The 26,210-nt window shown below is 38.3% G+C and overlaps 1 protein-coding gene across 5 annotated transcripts in view; it reads left to right on the top strand.

Annotated features, from left to right (window-relative positions):
* lrp1bb (low density lipoprotein receptor-related protein 1Bb) overlaps nt 1-26,210 on the top strand; it is a 265,996-nt gene that overhangs the window by 181,293 nt on the left and 58,493 nt on the right. For all 5 annotated transcript variants that reach the window (XR_008301779.1, XM_053233993.1, XM_053233992.1 and 2 more), the window contains 18 exons: nt 116-265; nt 5,434-5,574; nt 6,223-6,348; nt 6,587-6,718; nt 8,154-8,288; nt 8,399-8,528; nt 9,481-9,607; nt 9,805-9,956; nt 10,286-10,410; nt 11,846-12,217; nt 15,610-15,799; nt 17,664-17,868; nt 19,443-19,635; nt 20,791-20,916; nt 23,223-23,351; nt 23,575-23,694; nt 25,210-25,323; nt 26,001-26,150. Coding sequence is in view for 4 of the 5 variants with exons in the window: in XM_053233993.1 (XP_053089968.1) it covers nt 116-265; nt 5,434-5,574; nt 6,223-6,348; nt 6,587-6,718; nt 8,154-8,288; nt 8,399-8,528; nt 9,481-9,607; nt 9,805-9,956; nt 10,286-10,410; nt 11,846-12,217; nt 15,610-15,799; nt 17,664-17,868; nt 19,443-19,635; nt 20,791-20,916; nt 23,223-23,351; nt 23,575-23,694; nt 25,210-25,323; nt 26,001-26,150 (2,817 nt within the window). In the remaining variant the exon portion in view is untranslated. The remainder of the gene's footprint in view (nt 1-115; nt 266-5,433; nt 5,575-6,222; nt 6,349-6,586; nt 6,719-8,153; nt 8,289-8,398; nt 8,529-9,480; nt 9,608-9,804; nt 9,957-10,285; nt 10,411-11,845; nt 12,218-15,609; nt 15,800-17,663; nt 17,869-19,442; nt 19,636-20,790; nt 20,917-23,222; nt 23,352-23,574; nt 23,695-25,209; nt 25,324-26,000; nt 26,151-26,210) is intronic.

The following is a 26,210-nucleotide window of genomic DNA, read 5'->3' as shown; positions in this document are numbered from 1 at the left end:
ATCTGGAACCGCACACATTCACACACATCACATATTGCTCTATTCCAAAGTCCTCTGAACACAGATACTATAAAGTCATACAAATCCTAGTCCTAACCTTTTACACCTGCCTTAGGTCTCTCAATAGACTTTCCTGCAAGCAAGTTGTACTGGATTAGCTCAGCTAACGGCACAGTCAACAGGTGTAATCTGGATGGCAGTGGCTTTGAGGTGACTGAAACTACGAAGAAGAACTTAACCAAAGCCACAGCTCTGGCAGTCATGGGTAAGAGGTTGAGCTCTGACACCCATCACACTGACATTACATCACACTTGATTGGAACATCTCAAGTTCTTATATACATTATATATCATTGAATTAATCAGAAAATTAGTACTTAATGGATGATAATTTTTCAATTAAAAAAGTGCACTGCTCCAAAATTTTAGTGCTGCTGGTTTTGTTTGGACCTTATATTGCTGATCTAGTCACTCTTACTGACAAGGTTTCTACTATGTATTTGTTATGTAGTAGTATTCCTGTAGCTTGCGGTGCTGCTATGATTGTCCATTCCTTTCAGATAACAACACAGCACTGGAAGGAGTACTTTGTGTTACCATGGTACCATGGTTTGAGAAACTGAGATATTTGTTATCCGCAGCAAACCCTCAGTGGCCGTAACATTTCCAAAAAAAATGTGTAATACTGGGTTTTTGGATAAGGAACAAAATTTCCAATGAGATTTACCTGCTTCCCATTTAGCTGCTCCACTGGAAGCAGTATAGCTCACCAAGTGGGGGAGTAAATGTAGGTCTCAGACTGAAGCCAAGCATACACTTGCCTACATAAAAAAAGTGGGGTGAGAAGATATGATTGATTTCTGTCCAGATGGAACTGGATAATGAAGACGGGTTGTTTGGATAGACACCCAACTGCTGTAGAGCATCTGCTTTTTAATCACACCATTCGCATTAGGCTGGATGTAAGACTCAAATTACAATTCTTTCCATATGCCAGAACTCGGATTAGGTACAGCTCTTGCAGAGAGAGGACATGCTGGCAGTGGTCAGTGGTTACCATTAATCTAAAGAAGGCGGTATGTAGAGGGTGGTAATCAGTAGAGATCAATCAAACACTAGAATCACTTAGAACAACTCATATCATTTGCAAATTTATTTCTCCACCACTCGGGAGGAAATCATGAACAATACGCCTACATCTATGCTGGCTTGCCAGGGATCATTGTAGTAATTGACAGAAAGGACAAAAAAAATGAACAAGCATGTGTGACTTGGAAGATTTTACAGATAAGAAGTATAATTAACAAGACAATAATTTTCTCTTTTTCTATCTTTTTTCTTTAATTTAATGTTAGAAGTGTAACACGGTTTGTTAATCTGAAGGACATTTTTTGCACTTTAGAAGTTTTCCCTCAATGTATACAGTAATTGCTTCTGTAAACACTTTCATGAGACAACAGCGAAGTATGCAATCTTTATGCATATTAATAATAATAATCACATATGAATAGTATTAACACACATTATTAATATTAATGCACATATTAATAATATTTACACACATATTAATATTAATATTAACATGACACAAGTATAAAGAGTACATGCACATACCCTCAGTACTCCTTTTTGAAACTAAGGCTAAGTAGTTTTATAATGTATAATGTATAATGTATAATGTAACTTCTAGGCCCTGTGCTGAGCTGTGAGTAATTTTAGTCATAAGAGCATTTCTAGCACTATTCTTATGAATAATTGTCAAAGGCCTGGTGAATACGGGTCCAGGATAACAAAGCCAAAAGCGCAGTCAGGTCCTGCCAGCACAGCACATTGGCTACGCTATGACTCGTTCCTAATAGACTGGTAACGGAGGATGCTTTAGCAGGTGTGCTACTGTTATTTGAAATCCTTTGTTTTCACAGTGCCTACCCGCTGACGCCGTTTCTGACTGAGGCTGTAAGTTATTATAAAAAGTGAAACAGAATGAAAGGCCATCTGAAAGAATAATGGTGTAAGTTTAAAGAAGTAGCAGGCTACAGCATAAGGGCAAAATGAAGCTTTCACTAGGCGCTATCCATCACAATTAGTCCGTCTTTTTCACAGTGAGAAAAAGCTTTCTTGGACTTTTTTTGCAAAGCCATCTGAGTCTGTTCAGAAGACAGTTATGTTTGCTATTTGGGTAGGGGAACAGATTTGTGTAAAAAAATTTAAGGAAGGTTATAAACAACCTTCCGCAGTTACCATGTCATGTAAATTGCTGTGGTATGAAGAGGATGGAACTGTTTCAGCAGGGTTTTTTTCTTCTTCTTCATCTTCTTCTTTTTTAATGCTCAGACATGTTCTGAGTATTCCAGTCAGTTTCATATGAAAACCATGTTTGTTGATGTATTTTAGCTATGAAGTTGTATGGAATACTTTTAGAAGCACTTCTGCAAGCTTTTTTCCTGCTGAAAGTGTTCAAGACACATGGTTCTTGTTGAAAAATGGGGTGATTATTTGTTCTCTACAAGGGCTTTTAGTTCATAAGTGCAAAACTGAAACCTTTGTGTGTGTATATGTGTGTCAGTGTGTGCATCTATCGCTTTGTCCCAGTCTAGGTAAGCCTGGGGGTGGAAGGATGATCATGCAGTCATGTGTGTGGGTGTGTGAGTGGGTAGTATTTGGAGAGTAGTTTCAGAACTTTTGTTTCACTGTGCAGCAACTGTGACATAAACTCCTATCTGGTTGTCTGTTTGCTGGTTTAAGCACATGCTTTAAACTTTAAACAGCTTTTAAATGATAGAACACACCTATCGCATACAGAATAATAACACTAGTGGATAATATGATCTCTGGAGAAAGTGTCAAAGTGCCCAAGATCTGCTTTTCATGGTAAAGTCTGCTGATACTCTCATACACATAGGTAAAGGTGACACAAGTGAACAGGTGAGTTTTTTTTTTTTTTTTTCAAATCCCTTTGCTCTTTCATCATGCCTATGACACAAGGCAGCAGGGACTCCGGGACTGTACAATGTTGCTTTCAACCATATTGATCTCTCATTTGTTAATTACCTGCTTGAAGTGATAAAAATAAACCTATTAGGATTCTGTAGTTACGGCTTAGCTCATTCAAGGTTAATCAAAGGTATTGAACTCCTATGGAACAAACAGCTCCTTCCGAGCCCTCTGATTTTCAGAATCAGCGCAATCGATTAGCTATTTGGAACACTGCGTCTGGGTGTCCTGAGCCGACACCCTGTGAAGATTGAATGAGATTGTGATCTAAGATCTTTGGCCTGTATCTTTGCCATCTCTCTCCCAGCGAGGGCACCTTAATTGAAGAGATTTACCAAGGTTAACCATCATGCCATGTTATCAGTTTATGCCCCTATAAAGCTGTTTCATCTGCAGAGCTGTAAAAAAAAAATGCTATCTGATTGTATTCACCTGCCATACAAATGTCCATGTGTTGGTCAGGTGCAGAGCAGAAAGTGATGACACACAGGTCATATCTTTGCACAGAGATGCAGAGGGAATATTCCATTTACAAAGCTCTAGCCTAAAGTGGGGTTAATATGCAGTAAATCCTGGCCATTTAATTAAGGCAGATTTTCTTTGTTAAAAAGCCCCAATCAATCCATGAAGAGGAAGTCAAAGAGCAAGATGACTGAAGGAATTAAAGCATTTTTATTCTTATTTATTGACATGAGGCTGGTTTGTTCCCTTCCTGGAAGCTTTAGAAAGATTTGGTGTGAGATGTACTGAGAGCTCTCATTCAGATCATGTGACTTCCCTTCATTTGTAATCAGATCGAATGCTTAAAGCGGAAATTGTTCTTGATGAGCTGTGCTGTAAACCAGCCACCACTCTGGATGCCAACAAATGTACACTGTCAGTGCTGGTAACCCAGGCATGATGTTTGGAGGCTCAAACATTTCGGAGGCTATTTGTATGTCGCCGTTTTCATTTAAATCCATGCAATTATTTAATCACAGCTAGATGCCAGTTTCGTCTAGGTCACGTATAAACCTATACACCCACACAAACTGTAATAATTTTACACATCTGCCTGAGTGAGAATTCTTTATTCTGGCATTTTCCTCCTGTGTAACTCTAGCTATCTTTCTTTTCCATTTTTTGTGAAGTATAAACGTTATTAAGCCTAGTGTAAGTTACACAGTGCATATAGAGTTTACAGACCTAACAGCTGTAACATGTCCTACTCCAAATTTTTAATTTTTCTATAACATGACAGTGACAGAGTCGTCAAACGTTGCCATATCTTTTGATTGAATGCAGTAAAACTTCATATGCATAGTTTTATACTTAGATTTCACACCTATTGGTCCATTTGCTGAGTCCAAATAAGAGTGAAATAGCAGTGCTAAATAACTGCATACATAATTATATAAATATATAATTTTATATAATTTATAGCATTTTGCAGATGCATACACCATTTCTCTTTGTGTTCGTCAATCCAAATATCCTGAACATATCTCATTTCTGCAGCACGTCAGAGCTGTCCTTTGGCTCAGTTTGCACCTCGCGTACAGTAATTTTAGCAGTTCACATCTACAGACAAATCCTGCACATAATGCAAAATACATGGCATGTTTTATTCACTTCCTGCAGATAGGGTGATTCAGAGTTGAATCACTTTCTCACTGCATTGAAACTGCACAAGAGTTCACTTCAAACCGGACATCAATGATCCTCAGTCTTGCACAGGTTATTTTGGAGCTCAGCGTGTGCAATTACTGTGTTCTCAAGCACAAAAAGGGAGAAGACACACCAGGGCTAAATTCAAACTGACAAATATGTGCAATCCACCTATGACATCAATTTGTGTTTAGAGTACTTGTGCATGTCTAGGTCACTAGTGATGATGAGATATGCACTAATTATACATTCATTGAAATCCACACCTTCTCACAGATTATATTTCATTAGATTTTTTTTTAATTCTCCAAAGTGTCTAAAATCAAGGTCACCTTTTTCCAGACTGCTGAGAATTTGTACTCTATAGCCTTTATTCTAATATCCCCGGTCACCTGGTGTGTCAGCACTGCCTGCCTCTCTGCAGCACGCAGGCACAGTTCAGGCTCCAAGCCAAGAACAACCTCTGTGGCCCTTTGTTGCACACTGTGCCTGAATAGGGACAACACACAGACTGCTATCTACAGTGATGTTCTGACATTGGTCGCACTCCGACGGCTCTATGAATGGAGAGACCTCTTCTCAGACCAGGGCATTGTGCCAGGATGCTCTAAACACTGCTTCATTGACTTTCCTAGAGACAGAGACAAGCACAATGCCCTGGCCCTATCTAGTGTAGTTATGATTTACTAATGAGCTGGAGCAGACCCATGGGTGCAGTACTCATGGAGTGAGCATACGTGCATGACAATAGCTTATAGCCATGGTCAATGAAAGATTCATATGCTTTAACAGGTGGCAAGCTGTGGTGGGCAGACGACGATCTGGCACAGCTAGGCACGGTGGCAAAGCGAGATGGCCGCAGCCTTGTGGCACTGCGCAATAAAACCAGCGGAGTGGTTCACGTGAAAGTGTATGACCGAGAGGGCCAGAAAGGTGAGCTGCCAAGAGATGTGTAAAACAAAAATCCTATATGTTTATGAAAATGAGTTACTTTGAAGTGTGTTAATATAAATTAAAATGGCCTGTGAAATTAGATGTAAATGAAAAATAATGGCTGACTGGTTTTTCAAGGGTTTTAATTTGATGTTGATTTATTCTTGCATAGATTATAATGAGTAACATTTACAGTTTATGGTTGGACTATTACATTAAGTTTGATAACAAATCCTCCCTTTCTCTTTCAATATGTAAAAGTGCACTGCAGATTTATCGGTGAATCACTTTTCCATTTTCTGAGTTATTAGGCAAATAATTCAGGGTAATGGCAGGTCCATTAACAACGTTGCCGTGGATCCCACTAAACTGTCCACTTGAATAAAGAATGACCATTAAGCAGCTCTGATGTATATCTATTCAGCCCCTAAACTTTTCAAGCAGCAGTTAGCTTCTCTATTCATATTCTGCTCTGTCTCATTACTGTCTGAGACAGCTAAGGAGTGATCTCCTTGGGAGCACAGCAGGGTACATGCTTCCTACGTGCTTCTCTTCAGTCATTCAGGGATTATTATAAACTAAAGGCACTAGTTTGGGAAACATCCATTGAAGCGTTCAATTTTGTGGGTGTTGTATTGCATTTTCTAGGGAGGAACGCTTGTCAGTTGAACAATGGCGGCTGTTCTCAGCTCTGTCTGCCTACGTCGGAGAATACTCGCAGCTGCGCGTGCACTGTGGGCTACAACTTGCGTGCCGACCGCCTCTCCTGTGAAGGTACACACATGGTTACAGTGATTGAGCAGTATTAATATGCCAAAATATGGGCATGCTTTACTGTGTTAAGACAAAAGTTAAAAACGCATCATAAAGTCATAACATCTGAATCACTGATCATAATGATGATCATGATAATGCTGACCATTTTTTCTTAATATGTCACTATATATACTATAGCATCAGATATAATCCACTGGAGACCGTGATTTGTTTCTGTGTGCTTATTTCATGTTAGGCCTCAGCTCCTTTCTAATGTACTCCGTTCATGAGGGCATGCGTGGAATCTCTCTGGACCCAACAGATCATACGGAGACATTGATGCCCATCACTGGCACTTTGTTTGCTGTCGGAGTGGACTTTCATGCCGGTAAACATCCATCATTCTGTCTATTCCTGCACTGTCTCTGTCTTAGCCTTTATCTGTGCAAGTGTGTGGTACCTTCCCTCTCAGAATTCTTGTCTTACCTTGCTCTATGATCTTTGTGTTCACATCAGAGAAATGTACCACTTCCTAATCATCACGTTTTCCATGTTGTTTACTGTCAGACATGCAATCTAATATTAGCTGCTCAGTTTTGCACCTGTATAAAGGCAATCGAATACGCTGGTATATCATCTTTTGTAGAGATAAAAGGATGAGATGGGTTTAAGTAAGTTGATGCTGGAGGCACCACAGATAAATGTTCCTTCATATCTTCTAAACCCAGCATCACAGGGTACTCACTGTAATATATTGGACAATCCATCAAACAGAGGTTGGGTGTAGTAGACACGGCTGTGCAGGAACCTGGTGTTATGCTGGAAATTTTGTGAGTTTCTGCATTATTCATACCCCCAATAGGCTGCTCTGAAGTGAATTTGTCACTGCTCACGTGCAACCTGATTGACCCTGTTTGCTGAAAATGCAATAGTGACAAGTGGCACGATGAGTGAGTGCAGGAGAAGCGGCCCTTGTGTGATGCAACAGAATAATTAAAAGCCAGCCAAATAAAATAAGTTCTAGTTTCCGTAAGTGTATCAACAGTGTACCGTGTTCATAACCGAATGATTTGAACTGCTCCTCACAAATAACATGAAAGTTCAAATGCGTGAACTGAGCTGAGAGATCGTGTCCCATGCCGCCCCCAATTTCTGTGACCAAGGAGGCATAGCTAAAAGTGCTGACCTAAGCCAAAGGGCAGAATGTACAGATGGTCGGTCTATCTCTTCTCTGCTCCCTTGATCCCTTCTCTACAAGGGCAGCACGTTCCGGCTCAGCTCAGGTGAGCAGGCTGAACTTGAGCTCAGCTCAGCCCGTGACAGCTGATTCCATTCGCATAGATTTTGCATGCCGTTATTAGGCAGCTTGTTGGAGTATGAAACGGATGCGTGCCTTCCAGCTGGCTACCATCGTGTGTTCGATATCCATTATCTGAATCTAAACTCTACATTTATAGAAGGCTGCATTTATTTAAAATAAACCAAACACTACCATGCTACAGATTTATGTGGAGAAAACATTGAAGCTGATTTGTGTGCTAGTAAATTCTGACTCCAATGAGAACCTCTTAGTGCAGGAGACAAGTATATTCAACGATTTATGTAAATCAGTTGTGGTTATAGGCTCTCAATTTCACTATCAAGAATTCAAGATGGGTTTTTTGAGTTGATTGACAAAAAAATAACAGTACACACTCTACACAAACACCGTTTATCTGCTGTTCCATGCAAAGGAATTGTAAAAGATGCAGCATATGCAAAAGGGAAACATCTTGAATTCAATGTTTCGGCTCCTGTTGTGAAATATGGTCTCCTTTCCACAGGCAATGACACAGTCTACTGGACAGACATGGGCCTGAACCGTATCTCTAGGGCCAAGAGAGACCAGACATGGAGAGAGCACATTATTACCACCGGCATCAGCAGAGTGGAGGGCATCGCTGTAGACTGGATTGCTGGTATCATTATACTCTACATAAAGTGGACGTGATTGTTGTAAAGTGTTTCTTTTGAGTGCTACTCCATTACAGACTTCAACTTCAACTTTATGTTGAATTTCTCCATAAAGAGAATCTCTACTGGACAGACCATGGCCTTAACCTCATTGAAATTGCTCGGCTGAATGGCATGTACCGTTCTGTGGTGATCTCAGAGGGGCTGGACCAGCCGAGAGCCATCGCAGTGCATCCACAGAGAGGGTATGTCACTGTACCAGAAAGCCTTTGAGCCAAGATAAAGCATTGATTTTCTCACAAAACATCACCCTCACTGACCTCATTGCAACGGGCAGGTTCACAAACTTTGCCCTTTGGAGATGTTTCTCAGTTGACAGGAAATTGTTTGAAATTCAGGGTTTGGTCCAATGAGCTGAACACAGACTGAAAAAAAAAGTCTGTTATATTTCTGGTATGGTCAAAACTCATTTTCCAAATATGCATCAACAGAAATGAAATTCAATGTCTGCAAAAGACCACTGAATGTAGTGACTTTAAACTGCTCATTAAGGAAAGGAAAGTTACTTTATTTATGTTTGCCAGTTAATAAATGTTTATCAGTTCATAAAATTAGTCAATAAGACCATTAATCCTTCTGTTTTTCTTCAGTGTGTTATGATTAGAAGTTAAGGTAATTTACGGTATATCAGGATTTTCCATTTTTGGTCTTTTAATAACTCAAGGTTTAAGTACCTGTGTTTCTCCTATAGGAGAGATCCTCAGTCTAGTCTGTATCTTAGATTAAAACAACATTACTGCCAAATAATTATAAGTTTACAGTAGGAAATGAATTGTTACTTTGATCATTACCATCCACAACGGTCTCTGAGGTAAAAGTCATTCTCGGCATTTAAATACAAGCCTCATCGTCTTTTCACTAAACTGATCTCTAAAACTGATCTCAACAGTGGGGAAATAATCACTGGATCATTCAGTCAGTTCTGTTCTGTTGACTGCATTTGGCATCTTTTTATATCCTTTTATATCATTTAAACATTTTAAAAGCATTTCAATGATTTTTTGTCATTTTTGTCTGTTTTCCGGAATTTAGTCACAGTGACATCTGAAGGGTTTCCCATAACACCATGCATATGTAAATATTTATTAATATTTAGCAGAACCTTAATATACCTGATCTTCATCTGTCATTGAACAGCTACCTATTTTGGACTGAGTGGGGGAAGAATCCTTGCATAGGCAGAGCACGGCTGGACGGTTCAGATCAGGTCACGCTGGTTAGTTCTGGCATCGCTTGGCCAAATGGAATTTCCATTGACTACGAGGTACGGTAAAGTGCTCTATCTCTCTCTCTCTCTCTCTCTCTCCCTCTCTCTTTCTCTCTCTCTCTGTATGTCTCTCCATCATGCTCCCTGATACTTCCAGCCTGAGTCTTGTACCTCATTCCTCTTCTTCTGCTGATGATAAAATGGACCTGTACAAAAGAAGATGCGCTGATGTGCATTTTCAAATTGCTTTCCAGGAAAATAGATTATATTGGTGTGACGCTCGAACTGACAAGATAGAGAGGATCAACCTTGAGACTGGGGAAAGCCGGGAGATTGTACTATCAGCTGCCAATGTGGACCTGTTCTCTGTGGCTGTGTTCGGGGCTTACATCTACTGGTCCGACAGGTAATTTATTATTTTACTAAATGCTGGGCTTTCCAAAAGTGGCCCACAAAGCCAGCTGCTACAATCTTGGAGGTTTAACCTCTTCCATGCAAGGACACGGAGAGACATGTTAAGGCTCTGACATTCTCTCAGCAAGATTCCTGACTTTATGAAAATTTAGCAAACTTTTACTAAATGTAATTTTCAAGGTGAGGTTTAGTTTGGCTAGTGTTGCAGATGCAGCTGGCTTGTGAATTTAATTAAGCTCCATCTCGTTTAATTATATAAGTACTACTGGTTATACTGATGCCAGTTTTCCTTTCCTGTTTCTGCTATGCTGATTGTGGCAGAGCTCATGCCAATGGTTCCATTCGCCGTGGGCTGAAGAGTGATGCCAGCGAGGCTGTGACAATGAGGAGTGGTCTGGGTGTCAACCTGAAGGATGTGAAAATCTTTAATAGAGGCCGGGAGAAAGGTTGAGGTTTCAACTTAATGTTTTGTTTTATTTTTCTTTGTAGGTCTTTCTTTATTAAATTGCTTCACAGCACAATTTTAGATTACTGTGTCCATGGCCACTGATAAATGCTTCATCATTACAACCAGCTTTTAGTCCACTGAATAATGAATTCTACACTGATCCATTCCTTCCTGTTTTTGTATCCATACTGGAACATTTTAAAATACCCAGTATATCTTATTTTCATTTAAATAGCAGTATAGATCCACAAAACTCACAAGCTGAGGGATCCTCCTTACGTCAGGTGTGTGTGTTTGTGTGTGTACATGTGTGAGAGTAAATAGGTGCGAATAAGAGATAGAGAGAATGGGAACTTTTAATTAACCCACACTACCAGTCAAGTTTGAAAATAGTTGCTGTTAGAAGATTTTTCTTCATTACCACTATTAAATAATGCAGTGGAACTATGGGAATTATGCTGTGACCAAAAAAAGTGTTAGACAAATCAAAACTGTTTTAAATTTTTAATTCTTAACAATGTTCTTGATGAAGCTGTGCACACTTCTGGAATCTTCTCAACCAGCTTCATGAAGGAACTTCACCCAGGAGGCTTTTCTAAAAGATCCCAAATAGGCCAAGCACTTATTGGCTGCTTCTCCCAAGTTCTAAATGAAAAGATAAATTTAAGTTAAAAACTACTTCAGAAATACAACTACTTTTGAACTACGGCATTATACATGAGAATTAAGTATACTATTTACATTTGCCTTAGAAACAGATTCTAACTGTAATGCTTTAATAAAATTTCTTTAAGATAACTGGTAGTTCATTACTCTCTTTTTAAATGATTTATAAAAAATATTTTTAATGTTACGGAAATTGAGCCAGTTGCTTAAAATTTAATACATTGATTCATCTTCACTAACAGCTTTATCCTGGTCAGTGTCACGGTGAATTCCTAGCCTATCCTGGGAACACTGGGCGTGAGGCAAGGTTAAACCCTGGATAGGATGCCAGTCCATCACAGAACACCATGCATACACACACTCATTCAGTTCAATTCAGTTCAGTTTTATTTGTATAGTGCTTCTAACAATGGACATTGTCACAAAGCAGCTTTATAGAAATAAATAAGAATCATTCACACCTTGGGTCGAGTTAGCTTAGCCAATCCAACTAATGATATGTATTTGGGAGGAAACTGGAGAACCCAAAAGACACATGGGAAACATGCGAAATTCCACACAATAACCCGAGATCAGGATAGACCTAAAATTTAATGTTGGAAAAAATATAGTCTAAATTTTAGTTCAAATGTAAAAATAAATATAGTGAAAATGGAACAGAATACAAGGCATATTTTTCCTGTTTACTTGTTTGTTTGTTTGTTTTTTATTACCATAAGTCATTAATTGTTCTAACGTTTATTAAGGCATGTGTTTGCCTTCTCTAGGCACAAACCCCTGTGCTAGGAATAATGGTGGCTGTCAGCAGCTCTGTTTTCACCTGGGAAGTGGCAGGAGGACGTGCTCCTGTGCTCATGGCTACCTAGCAGAGGATGGCTTCGCCTGCCAGAGATACGAAGGTTACCTACTCTACTCAGAAAGGACCATCTTGAAAAGCATCCACCTCTCAGATGAGAATGACCTCAATTCTCCCCTCCAGCCATTTGAAAATCCTGAGTTCTTCAAAAACGTTATAGCGCTGGCCTTTGACTATCGTCAGCACACCTCTGACCACAACCGCATCTTCTTCAGTGACATCCATTATGGGAATATCCAGATGGTTAACGATGACTGGTCTGCAAGGCAGATCATAGTTGACAGTAAGTTTAACATTCATTATTTATCTCTGTGTGCTGCATGGTGAAAGTGACATGTCCTGTGGCCGACATTTAATAATAGCTGCTGTTTAGGTCACTTGTAGACTAAATGTTGTAATTCTGTTGCTTACACATGAAATTATGAATTTCCCAAAGGACAGCTGGAGAGTAGCGGGAAGTGTGCATGCACTGTGAAATCTGTTTTCATCATGATGTCAACTTGTCAATGCACTGACCTGCATATTGTTAAATGTTCTGCTACCACATCCATGCCTGCCTCTTACCAACCATTTGTGAAAAGCCATTTGCTGGAAGCCTTAAGTGTCAGGTTGCATGATATATTGCTGGGTCCTACTGCATGCTACACCCAGTAAGAGTGTTATAATGGCCACCTCCATTTTTCTTCAACTAAATGGGAGCAATTTAGCTGTCAGAAATGATGTTTACAACATTGCATCTCTCTCCTTGTGCCCACTATTGATGGATTAAAATATCTTGCCTTGTTTCCACCCTTCTCAAAACTATAACACAAATAGGGATGGAAGAGGGGGTGATGCATTTTAAGCTTCTAACTGTCATGCTTATTGATTTCTCTATGTAAAATATACAGCATGGGAGACATCCTGGTAGCAATCAATAGCTGTTTCTGATGTGGTGCACAGTGAAAAATTTCAGTGCCTAACAATGTTTTATTACCAATTATTGGCCTAATGAGCCTGCTGAAGCACATGCTCTCATCTGCATAAAAAAGATTTACCTAATTACAATCTAAACAAGGTGGTTTGCATGATTTACCCTATTAGTTCTTCTTTTTCCAGTAGGCATAAGGTTCTCATTAACCTTGAGTGATTCATATGGATGCTTTCTCTTCCAGCAGCTGTACAGAAATAGTGATGATTTAAAAAAAAAAAAAAAAAAGGATCGATAAACGAGATACTGAAGATGGCTGAATAAATGTCTGTGACAATATATTGACTAATGCTAATTAATATTTTAATGCATTTTAATTCTATTTTAAGTCATTAGGAATTTAGGTAAAGGACTTTGGAAACCCTAGCCTATAGTGACGCTCATGACCTCTGTACTATAAGGTTCTACCTGTCAAAAATTAGTAAACTGCGTAAATTTCATCACTGGAGGATTCTTTACTCTTCTGTAGTGTTATTTTAAATCAGTTAACAGTTGTTAAGCAGTGCTTAGATCATATTACTCTAAATTTAAGTCATATTAATTAATACTTAAAATTGCTTAATTAATATGGAAAATCATTGGGTAATGGTTAATTGAGTTACTCTTAACTGGTTAGTAATGTTTAATACAATACAACGTATTTAATACAATATTACTTGGGGATGCATTGATGTTTTCAGATCAAGTATAAGTACATGTTTTTTGGTGCTTGCTGATATCGAAAACATCTCAGCTGTGTTTCTGTATGAGTTACTGGCAGGAGAAAGAGCACTTTGATTTTTGTTTTATCTGATATAATAAAATAAAATGGAATTGAATGAGGAACTTATGGAACTTATTTAGTTCTGTTTGTGTTTCACTGGTTTAAATAGTGGTCATGACAAGCACACACATGTGTTCATGCAGTTAGGTTATTAGGCTTGTTCTTTATAACATTAGCAGGTTTATTTTAAATCAAGTGCATTATTTGGCTATGTTAATTAGCTTAGATTGAGTAGGTTTGCAGTGGAGAGGAACAGGTTTTGTTTCACTTCAGAAAAGTTCTTCTGTACAGCTGTAAAAAATATATTTATTATGTTGGAATCCCTCACTGTCAATGACTGATTGGTGGTTGATCATCAAAAACAATATACTGGCTAAAAGCTGTTATTTCACTCACCTAGCCTCGTCTGTAGATGGTTTTTTTTTGTCTAGGCTGCTGAGTTTTATGTAAGATGTTTAATCAGGTTATTTGTATTGTAGGATTATGCTATTGTTCCTCCTCTTGATATTTTCACAGAGCACAGTTTGTAGTCTGTTTTGCTTTGTTTTGATTAATTGTGAAATATGTCCAGATTTTGTGTCATCTGTTCATTAGCACAACAATATACACTAGGCTTACGTCACCTGGTACGATAACTGATAGCATCACCTGGTATCGGTTGTCAGTATCGGGGCATATTTTACAAGCACGAGTATGAGTACCCAATACCAGTATCGCCATTGATGCACACCTAATATTAATTAATATTAAAAATACAGAAAATAAATGCCAGTTGCCATTATTATCCTTATTTAATGGTTAAATGACTTATTACATAACTGTTTAGTATTGCTTACCGCTGTATTAAGTAATGATTATTAAGGTAGCATTATTGGTTACAACATACGTTAATACAAATATTTCTTTGAAAAAAACAGTAAAATTAGTAAAATCATATGAGAACCTGGTCTGATTCAAATGCTACTATTGTCGAACCAGCCTGACATTGAGGTCGGTTGAAATCAGTTGTTTAATTACATAAAAATAACCAAAATAACACAAAAATTGTACCAAAAAAGCAAGATCTACATAAAGAAGTAAGAGCTGACATGCTTTGCTTCATCACTTCCTTTACGAGACAACATAACTGTGAAAAATAGAGCTTTTTAATGGTGTGTCCTATTCAGCCTAGACTAGCCTGGGCTGTTAGGGTTATTTCACACCTGAAATGAGATCACATCATTTTTAACACAATGCTGGAGTCATTATGTTATATAATCTGGTGTTGTAAAGCCTGTCTCTCTGCTACTGTCAACAGGAACACCTTGGCTAGATGAAGTAGCATTATTTGTTAAAATTAGTTGATGAAGAGCTAACATACAATGATAATGGCTCCATACATACACACACACACACACACACACACACACACACACACAGAGGGAGAGAGAGAGAGAGACTCTTCCTGTCATTGGACGAAGGTGAAGATGTTAATCATCCATATTCCCCTAATTAAGACACACATACCCTATTAATTACTGCCTGGTTCTCGAACTAGTTATGAAGAAGCATGCTGCCAGACGTCATTTATTGTGAAAAATTAATTAGTGATAGACTCCTGTAGATAGCTTCTATTCATTTAAAATCTTGTAATAGGATAGTTCATCATTTGGCAGTTAAGTGCCGTTCTTTTGTTATGCACAAACCTACCTGAACGTTTTTCATATTTTTCCCTATTGCTGATGTTACCTTAAAGATTTTGTATTTGAATTTAATTAAAGACAATTTTAGTTTGGCAAATAGAAGTGTATATCATGATCAAAACACAAACACAAACCCTACTATATTAAAAGGTTTTCCCCTGAACTGATTGTTATTCTATAATCAGAGCTGTGTGATCCTCATGGCTGTTTGATTTATATGCTGACAGTGTTCTTCTTCATTCTCCTCCACCTTTCTTTAGATGTGGGCTCTGTGGAGGGCCTGGCCTACCACCGTGCGTGGGACACGGTGTACTGGACCAGCTCCACTACATCCAGCATCAGCAGACACACAGTGGACCAGAGCAGACATGGAGCCTTCAGAAGGCAGCCTGTAGTCACCATGTCTGAAGATGACCATCCACATGTGCTAGCGCTGGATGAGTGCCAAAAGTCAGTGACATTCTGTTGGCATTTTTATGCACCAAGTATTATGACCTATTATTTTAATAATAGTACAATAACTAGTCATTCGAATCAGGGATTAGAAATATTACAGGAAATGAAAACAAAAACCAAAAACGAGCACATTTTTTTATTGAACATAATCAAAAATGCAAATAAAATCACTCTAAATTGTTCCAGAGTGAAAAAGTACTTATTTTTCCATTCCATTTGATGTCAAGAAAGTATAGCCTAAACCTAAACATTTTCCCAATAGGCCTAAATTCCTATGCAGAATTTGTCATTTGTCCTGCATGGAAGAAGTTTTGACGTTAGATACCTATCTATAACCAGTTTTTGAAGATTGGGTGACAGCAGGAAAGTCCATGAAGATGCTACAATTCTGCATGCAACAAATCACACTCCAAAGTAGAAGAATGTTAAAAACAAATACACAAGTTTCTGGTTAAATGCAGTGTTTTGTTTTATTTATACCCAAGGCTTCCTGTAAGCACAGGAGGCAATCTTATGTAAAGAAATTTATTAAACATTTTTCCCACCTAATAGGTTTAAAACTAAACAGGGGGGGCATGGAGCACTGGAGCAGGAACGTAAAAATCGCTTCTGTTCAGAAAGAACCAAAATGAAAAATAAATCGTTTCTAATCCCTGATTCTGTTAGTGTTAAAAATTTACTACTGCTATATATAATCTCCCCCAGATTATAATTATTATTATTATTATTATTATCATTATTATTATTATTATTCAGTACTTGTGCAAAGAACTTTGATCAAAACTAAAAAAAAATGAACCTCATTCAAGAACATTAAAATCCACTGATAAAGTCTTGCATTAACTTCAGACTATAAAACATGACCTTTCTTGTCTGATTTCTCTTGAATTCTCTTAACTACACTTCTCTGCAGACCTCAGTGACCACATAATCAGGCTGTGGTCATGTAATTTGACATTATGTATATGAAGCACAGCCAAAGGCTGGGAAATAAAGAGATTAGTCATCAGCTGGTCTGTTGGGACGTCATGTTCTATCTGCAGCAGTGGCCTTCCTTCCAGAAACCATTCAAAGCATTTCACCTGATACAGCTCTCGGCTTTATTCTCACGGAAATAAATAACTTCAAAGCAATTGTAGAAGACAAAACAATTTATATATATATATATATATATATATATATATATATATATATATATATATATATGATTTTTATACCGTTATTAATATATTTTATATTTATTTATATAACCTGAGTAGTGAAACTGAAAAGAGAAGCATTTAATTGGTAAGACTTCATAAATTGCTTTGACCTGAAAAATCTGTATGTAAAATATTTTCACTACAAGAATAATTTAATATTTTCACTCAAGAATAATTTAAAAAAACGATCAGACTGCAGATGTATAGCCTCCAGCCAGCAGTGCTTATGTCGAGGACTAAGTCATACTGCTATTCATATTATCTTCTGACCTTGGGTTCATTGACTAAATTAAACTTCCAGCCTCTGAGAGAATGTCCTTAGTTGGTAATTTGGTACATTTTAAGATGGACTACAGACTGCTGTTAATTAGAGTATAACCTAGAATGATTAATTGGCACACATTGCCATGCATTTCACTAATATTCCATTAGTGTGTGGAAGCTGGACTTTTGTCAAAAGACTATTTGCGAAGACGGCTGTGAAGTTACTGTAGGTCTCTGTATGCAGTATTTTCTGTTTCAGATCTGCTTATGGTATTGGATGTATTTTGCTACTTTACTGAGTGAATGAGGCTGATTGATTCCTATTTATTGATTTTAAATTACTTAGTTGTACCAGTGTTGCTTTTAGCTGTTGTCTCTTTTAAATTTTTCAGCCTAATGTTCTGGACTAACTGGAACGAGCAGCGGCCGAGCATCATGCGCTCCACACTGGCTGGGAACAATATAAAAGTGGTCATTAGTATAGATGTGTTCACTCCTAATGGACTCACTATTGACAACAAAGCAGAGAAGCTCTACTTTTCTGATGGGAGCCTGGGCAAAATTGAACGTTGTGAATACGATGGCTCCAGTAGACACGTGAGTACACCTGCTTTTATGTTCTTCATTCTTTAGAAAACTGATGATTTTTTTATTATAAACTTGAAATTGTAAATTTGTTCCGTTGTAGCAGGGCATAAAATTTAATCCATATTTTAAAAATCCAAGTAGCATGACATGAAGTGAGCCCCTAAAAGTGTTTTCCTGGAAGCAGAAAAAACATTAAGCATGTTTTATAATTTAGTACCCTAAACAGATGATTCATTTTTAGCTGTTTTAAAGATACAGAGTGTTTCCTATAGACACCAAAACACAATCAAATGATATGTGTCTGGATATGAAAGTGTTTTAATGACCACACAAAGGACCTTGGTTAGTAATTAGCATTCACTGACACACTGTGTTGTTCATGGTGCACAAGATCAATTTAATTATAATTAATTATCCCTTAAAAGAACTTCCTTTACATGATGGCTGGAATAAGTGCAGGCCTTTAGCTTTTGGCTGTACTATATATTAAATCTCTCTACACTGATTTTACTGCATTTCAGTTTTCAATTTGTGCTTGGCATGACTTGTTCTCAGCCCACCTCAATTAGTCATACATGAGCTGGCATGGCCAGGTCAGACTCCATAAGTATCTCACACGTCGGCCTCCCTGAGGCACAATTCCAAAAACTTGGAGCTGCTAATGAAGGCTTACATTAAGACCCCTACAGAACTAACCGTCAGCCAGCCAATTTAAAAGTGAAAAATTAAGCAGAAGCCATTGTCTTCACAGCTGTGGGTTCGTGGCACCACAGTAGGAGTCAGCCTCCCATCACTGGTGAAGGGCACAGCGTGTAAGTGTCAACCTTTAGGAGCAAGTTTACACTGGACTCAGTTCGCTTCTTCACTCGGCGCCAAGTTTATATCAGAATTTGTAGCTTACAGAGGATTCGAACAACAAAAATGAACAAAAATGGATGATTTTGTATTTTCTCACATACTATCACATAGTAGGTTGTGTGTAAATGTACATGTCTGTGCATTGCAGCTAACTGAAAAGTGTGTTTGACAACTCTGATATTACATAAACAGAGATAATTGGTGTTGGAGTAGAAAGCTTGCACCGCAAATTTAATTTCTAGCCAATATGCTGCATCAAAAACCATCTGGCACACCCGCCATCTTCCCTCCTCCGATCGCCAGTTGTTGTTTGCTCAAGCTGGGTTCTCTTAATCAACACCTGTCCTATTAATCCCGCTATGGTGGCGGGGCTAATGTGATCACGGCTACAAGCGTGTTTCTGTTAATGGCTGAGGCTCCAGAGCCGCGAGATATCCTCCCATCGCCAGCTCAGAAAGTCCCACAAGGAGTCGTGTGATGTATATCTGTGTCCACCGCCATGACACCTGCATTAACACTAGCAGGATCTGGGCTAAACTGGCTGCTGGGGGATTATGCACAGACCATGTCCTCTACACACACATTAGTTTTAGCTTTCTCAAACACACTTTCAGCCAGGCTTCAGAATGTTTTTTTTTTCAGTGGTTATCATTTCAAATGGTATGCTACTGTATTCCCTCTACATGTAACATGGGCTATAGTAGTTTGAGTTTCTTTGATTGCAGGTTATTGTAAGGTCAGGGTCTGGGATGTTTTTTGGTCTGGCTATTCATGGGAACTACATCTTCTGGTCTGATTGGGCACGACGGGCCGTGCTGCGAACCAACAAGTTTACTGGAGGAGACACAAAAGTGCTGCGAGCTGACATCCCTCACCAGCCGATGGGAATTATCGCAGTGGCCAAGGACACCAATAACTGTAAGTGCTCACAAAATGCAATTGTGGCATGTTTAACTCAGAAATTAAATACTCTTTAAATGCACATTATGTCACTGACATTTCAGAAGGTGGCATTTGACTCATTTTGTGTCATTTTCCATCTCTTTGATAAGCATGGTACTGTGTAAATTAGCAGCTGGGTATCTACTGCTTATAGCTGTTTAGATCTTTAAGGAAGAAATGGAATGATAAATGATCATGGTCTTAATTTGCTGGGAAGAAACCTTAAGTGGGAGATGTAATTAATAAAAAAGTAGCCTTGAGTTGCAAAGGGCGCCTCTGAAGTGTTGCAAATGCGAAAAGTAGGACATTGGGAAATGGGTTTAAGAGGCTCCCGGCGGCCTGTGTTCGCAAGCCTGCTGTGAGGGATTTTCGCTTCTCATTTATTTCATCATAGCAAATGATTGTAGCTGACTGCCATCGACCGTTCTTGCCAAGGGAAAAGTAACAGTCATCAATGCTGAGGAGACAGGGCCATGAATCGACAGGTTACTGATGCTGCTATTTTTAAAATCAGCACGTGTATCTTGATTTCAAGCATGACACTCCTCCATCCTGAGAATCATCACAGAGGGTTTTTTCTGGATTGCTGTAATAAGATGAGACGCCAACTGTGTTGTGAAGACTCATTTCCATAATCATGCAGTCATTGTGCAGTGAATTATTGATGCTACAATCATAGATGGGGGGGGTTTTGCAGTCCACAGAGACTCAGCTGCCATAAGTCCTTACTGTGATACTATGCATTATTCCAGTGAGAGAGAAATGAAACTTTTGCCAGCGCTGCAGGGATTTATCAGTGTTAGGCAGACTTTTACCGTTTAACACTCAGGCTTTTTTTGGGTTTCTCTTTTTGTGTAGTTTTGGCCTTAAAGATTTCATTGGTTTCATTGGTTCATTTTCCATGCATAGCATTACCTGTATAGAGATTATTTGACGGAAATGTCTTCCTCTGTTTTGCAGCAGAATATTGTTCTTAACATATTTAATATCAACACAAAATGAATGTAAAGACCTTCAATTATTAATGCTTCCTGACAGCAGGTTAGCTTCATTCTCTTATCTCTACAAATGTCATGGAACATGCATTGCTGTGTGTGCGTGTGTGTGTGTGTGTGTGTGTGTGTTCTCCAGGCGAGTTGTCCCCGTGCAGGGTGCTGAATGGCGGTTGTGGTGATCTGTGCCTCCTGACTCCAGACGGCACAGTAAACTGCAGCTGCCGAGGAGAACGAGTCCTGCTAGATGACAACAGATGTGTGTGTAAGTCGTCATAAACTTGTTTTCACATAGTTCTCTTCAAAAACACTTGAGGAGCAGCTGCAGAGCAATTTCTGTATTTCAGTCCATGTTATGTCTTGAATCTGTCTGTGTTGTTAAAGTTGTAGAACATTCACTTAGTCGCCAGTTTAATAATCACCCCCCACCACACACACACACACACACACAAATAGTAGATTCCACGTCATAATGTGACTGTGCTATGTTGCATAATTAAGACACATCTGCATTTCCAGCAGCATAGAGTATAATAATAAGTGAAATGTTGCAGGACCTCAGTGGCTTTGAGTGTGGCATGACAGTTGTTGTATCTCCCAAATGGCTGCTGTTTGTGCACCATCCATACACCACCTTGTTTAACTACTTGATCAGCAATTGAGAATTATGAATCATTTATCAACCCTACCAAATTTCTTTTGGGTGAAGTGAAAAGAGCTGTTCAAAGAAAAGCCATCCCATGTGCCTCAAAAACAAAACAAGATCAAGGTAACAACTTTCCTGCACAATGCATCCATGGGGTAGACTCCATGCCCAGATGATTTCCTGCATAGCAGATTTTTCCTGTGCAAACATTCCTGTGTAATTAGTTTTTATCTGTATTAATCAGTTAAATTATATATTAAAGGGATAGTTTGACCAAAGGTGGAGTTTATACAGCCTCCTTCTTCCAAACCTAAAGTTCAGAAAAGAAATCAGGTAAGATGTGTTTGGTCTAAAGTTTGCTTCTTCCATTTTGGATTGGAGCTTCAAAGCTAATGTAGCTAACAAGTAAGGGAAGCTTATAGTCTCCAGTTTGTCTCCATCAGTCAAACTACACCTGTGAATAAACATTGCTTCAAAAGATATTTGTAAATACTTTGGAAATCGGAAAGCAACCTCCTGCTTGAGCCGCCTTAGCTACAAAATGGCTGTTTTTATATATTCCCTGTCCATCAGTTCATTGTATTAAATAACATTATGCCATACAGTGTTAAAAACCAACAAGTCTATTAAAGTACACAAAATCTCAACAAGGTTTGAGGTGAGGCTAATTATTTACATGTGCAACCTAAAATTACTGTATACTGTAATTACAGTATACTAATATAATTATGTATAATTATGTATAATTATATAATTATCTTTAGTGGAAAACTAAAGATGTAAATATGACGACACCAAACATGTCCTGGCTGATTAACCCCACTTTCCGTTAGCGGAATATAGTAAAAATGTCATTTCTGACCAAAGTACACTGTATTAAGAGCAGGTGTACACCTGTTCTTTTATGCAGTTATCCAATCAGCCAATCATGTGGCAGCAGCACAATTCATAAAATCATGCAGATACAGGTTAAGAGCTTCACTTAATATTCACATCAAACATCAGAATGAAGAAAAAGTGTGATCTCTGTGACTTTAACCTGCCGATCTCCTTGGAATTTCACACGCAACAGTCTCCAGAGTTCACACAGAATGGTGCAGAAAACAAAAAACAGTGAGTGACAGTTCTGTGGGTGGAAACGCCTTGTTGAAAAGAGAGATCAGAGGAAATGGCCAGATTGGTTTGAACTGCCAGGAAGGATATAAGAACTATAGTAATCACTCTTTACACCCGTGGTGAGCAGAAAAGCATCTCAGCATGCACAAAACCTCGAACCTTGAGGTAGATGAGCTACAACAGCAGAAGACCACATTGGGTTCCACTCCTGTCAGCCAAGAACAGGAATCTGAGGCTATCAAGGGCACAAGCTCACCCAAACTGAACAGTTGAAGATTAGATCTCCTCTGATCTCTCTCATCAACAAGGTGTTTCAGCCTGCAGACTCTCTGCTCACAGGATGTTTATTGCTTTTCGCACCATTCTGTGTAAACTCTAGAGACTGTTGTGTGTGAAATTCAGTTTCTGAAATATTCAAACCAGCCCATCTGGCACCAACAACCATGCAACAGTTAAAGTCGCAGCGGTCACATTTTTTCCCCATTCTGATGTTGATGTGAACATTAACTGAAGGTCTTGACCTGTATCTGCATGATTTTATGCCTTGTGCTGCTGGCAGGTGATTGGCTGATTAGATAACTGCATAAATGAGCAGGTGTACAGGTGCTCCTATTACAGTTGACAGTGAGTGTATATTTTCCATGGCATGTAATTTATAATGAGATTTAATTTCACATTCTCCTATTTATAGAGGAGGAACTGCATTCTTTATGATCCTATTACCTTAATTTGAATATTTTATGACCCTGGATTAATGAGAGCTAAGATGCAGATGCTTGACTGGACAACATTTTTTCTTGTTTCTGCAGCTGAAAACTCTACTTGCAGCATCCACAGAGAGTTTGAGTGTGGAAACGGGGAGTGCATTGATTATCAGCTTACCTGTGATGGAATCGCTCACTGCAAAGACAAGTCGGATGAGAAAATGCAATACTGTGGTGAGTGATTTTGTCTCTTCAGTGTTGGTGAGCTTCCACATCAGGAACAGAGTAAACTTCAACCTCCACAGCACTTAATAAAGTGAGCATGAGATTTCAGAGCCTGCAACCAGGGCAGCAAATGAATGTAAAAAAAAGGAAGAAGCAAATAAAGGACTGTGTGTGAAGGTCAGGTTTTCACAGAGTAAAAGATTTCCTGTGCTATTTCTCATCACACTGCTAGATAACAGGAGCTGCAGAAAGGGCCATAGACCTTGCTACAACAGGCGCTGTGTGGCAAATAATCACTTTTGTGATGGAATTGATGACTGTGGAGACAACTCGGATGAAGCTTTTTGTAATAGTGAGTATGCTGTTCAATACACCTGCAAGATCTTATCATATTTTATATTAATACTCATAGTATTTTAGTTACTCTAGAGTTCTGGTCATAGTTAATGGCACCCTTGCATTTCAGGTCTATCATACAGAGAATCTTCACAACAAATTGGAAACTTGACAACTTTTGATCACAATGTTTTGAGTATATCCTAAGTTATACAACATAAATGTGTCTTTTCACAGAAGGAAAAAACATTCTTGGCAATGATGGTGTTTCTTATAGTCATCTATAAGTGCCATACACTTTTCTTCCCACTCCAATATATGCTTGGAGGATTTCTTTCACTGACAGCAGATTTCAGTTCTTTCCAAAGGGTTTAAATTGAATTGAGAGCAGGAATCAATTTTTACAGTCCTTTTTTCCTTTTCCCTCTTCCTTTTGTGCTTTTGGATGTGTGTTTGGGTCATTGTCCTGCTAGGGGAAACCTTGATATTTGACCAGGACCTAATTTGCTGACACTGGGCACATTTTGCTCTAAAATGCCATGGCAATCATCTGCTTTTATGATTCATTAAAAACAGGCCTCTAACACCAGATGTAGCCACGCAATCCCTCAATATTATGGAAGCTCCACCATATGTAGTTAGGGTGTTCTTTTTCTTATAAGCTTGATTTTCCTCTTTGGTCCTCAACCATGAAACCCTTTTCAGTTTAGTGTGTGGTATATGGTACAGGTTGATACGATTATTCTAGATTGCTTCAGGTCAGCTTTAATCTCTTTGGATGATACAGTGTATGTAATGTTTTTCCAGTAGTTTGCACCAGCCTTTGGTGATTTGTTTGGTCAACTTTCCTCTCCCCACCACATCCTGGGAGGTTCTCGAAAGTTTCATCAGCTCAGAATTATTTTTGATGATAATATATATATATATATATATATATATATATATATATATATATATATATATATATATATATATATATATATATTAATTGTTCTGGCAGCTCTATTCTCTTCTATTGTATATTTCTTTTGTCAAAAAGATATGGGCAATGAGGTTCAGGGTTTTTTTAAAACATTAAAGCCATCATTGATTGGTCAGTACATGCCATGTAACCACTGGCAATTTATTGCCAATGAGTCAAATAAAAAAATGACAATCTAGATTCTCTAATGAACCTAATTTGAATTAATATTCAAACTAATTTGAATAGTATAAAAGCCATATTCACATCATGTGCCAAAAAGCAACTGTGCCAGTAATGTTGACAGGACAATAGTTTTTTTAAGGTGCTAAAGAAATGTATGAAATCTAGTTGAATCTTAGTTTAATCATGTAAAAAAATAACAATACTATATTGCCCTCCCATGCTGTGCAAATGTTCTAGGTTCATGTCGTACTTATGGCGTAATGGAAAACCTGCCTCAATTTCATTGCATATCATAGCAGTAACCTCACACATGCTCCACTGTAATCACAGATTCCAGCATTTTGTTTGCTTCTTCTCTGTCTAAGTGAAATATTTCTATTCCAGATTTCACATGCTCTGCCTCTGAGTCATCATGCCAAGATGGAACTTGCATACCAATATCCTCTTGGTGCAACCAGGTCATCGACTGTGCTGATGCATCTGATGAAAAGAACTGCAGTAAGAAAACAGTGCTCAAAGAACTGTGTCTTCATATCACTTTCATTCCGAAATGCAGATTATTCATTTTGGTAATAAAAGATTTTTTTTTTTAACTGGACCCTATTTGTTTGTTTGTTTGTGTAACTATTCAGCTTACCTCAGTGGCAGTGTAAAAGCTTTAAATTTACTGCTAAAATGATTTTTATGTTTACGGAGCTGATGCGCAGCATGGTATTTAGATAAAGCTCTCAGGCACTGAGGTTTAATTCTACTGGGATATATTGCACCTTGTTAAAAACCAAATGTGGTTGATAACACATTTTGTGAAAAAAACTCATCTTTCAACTTCTTAAAGAAACAGGTGGACTTGATTGGTACCTACATGTATTGACCCATAAGCATTCAATTATGTTGATAAAAGCAAAAACTTGGGGACATAATGCATTTTGTAAATAAAAATTTGCAAATTGTGATTTGTAATATATTCTAGTGGAGATAGTTATAATTACATATTAGCACATCATAAATGTTTTCTGCATGTAAAATAGTTACAGATAGGTTGCTAACTTGTTGATAGTAAATATCATTAACAGTATATGTTATTGTTAAGTTTGTCTTGTGTTTTTAGAGACCTTAGAGAAGTGTGCCCAATGGTTGATAAGAAAAATACTTAACAGAGTGCACTGTTTTCTCAGGCAGCACCGATTGCTCCGAGTTCTACAAAATGGGCGTCGCAGAAAAGGGTTTCATCAGTTGCAATTCCACATCCTTGTGTATTCATCCTTCCTGGGTGTGTGATGGAGCCAATGACTGCGGGGATTATGCAGATGAGATGAACTGTCAGGGTAATTCTTTCCTCTCTGTGCTCTACAGCTTGAGTAAGTCAGGTTCTATTAAAACCAAAT

The sequence above is a fragment of the Pangasianodon hypophthalmus genome, chromosome 5, assembly GCF_027358585.1.
Source record: "Pangasianodon hypophthalmus isolate fPanHyp1 chromosome 5, fPanHyp1.pri, whole genome shotgun sequence".
NCBI classification, from domain to species: Eukaryota; Metazoa; Chordata; class Actinopteri; order Siluriformes; family Pangasiidae; genus Pangasianodon; species Pangasianodon hypophthalmus.
This window is presented reverse-complemented; position numbering and strand designations above follow the sequence as displayed.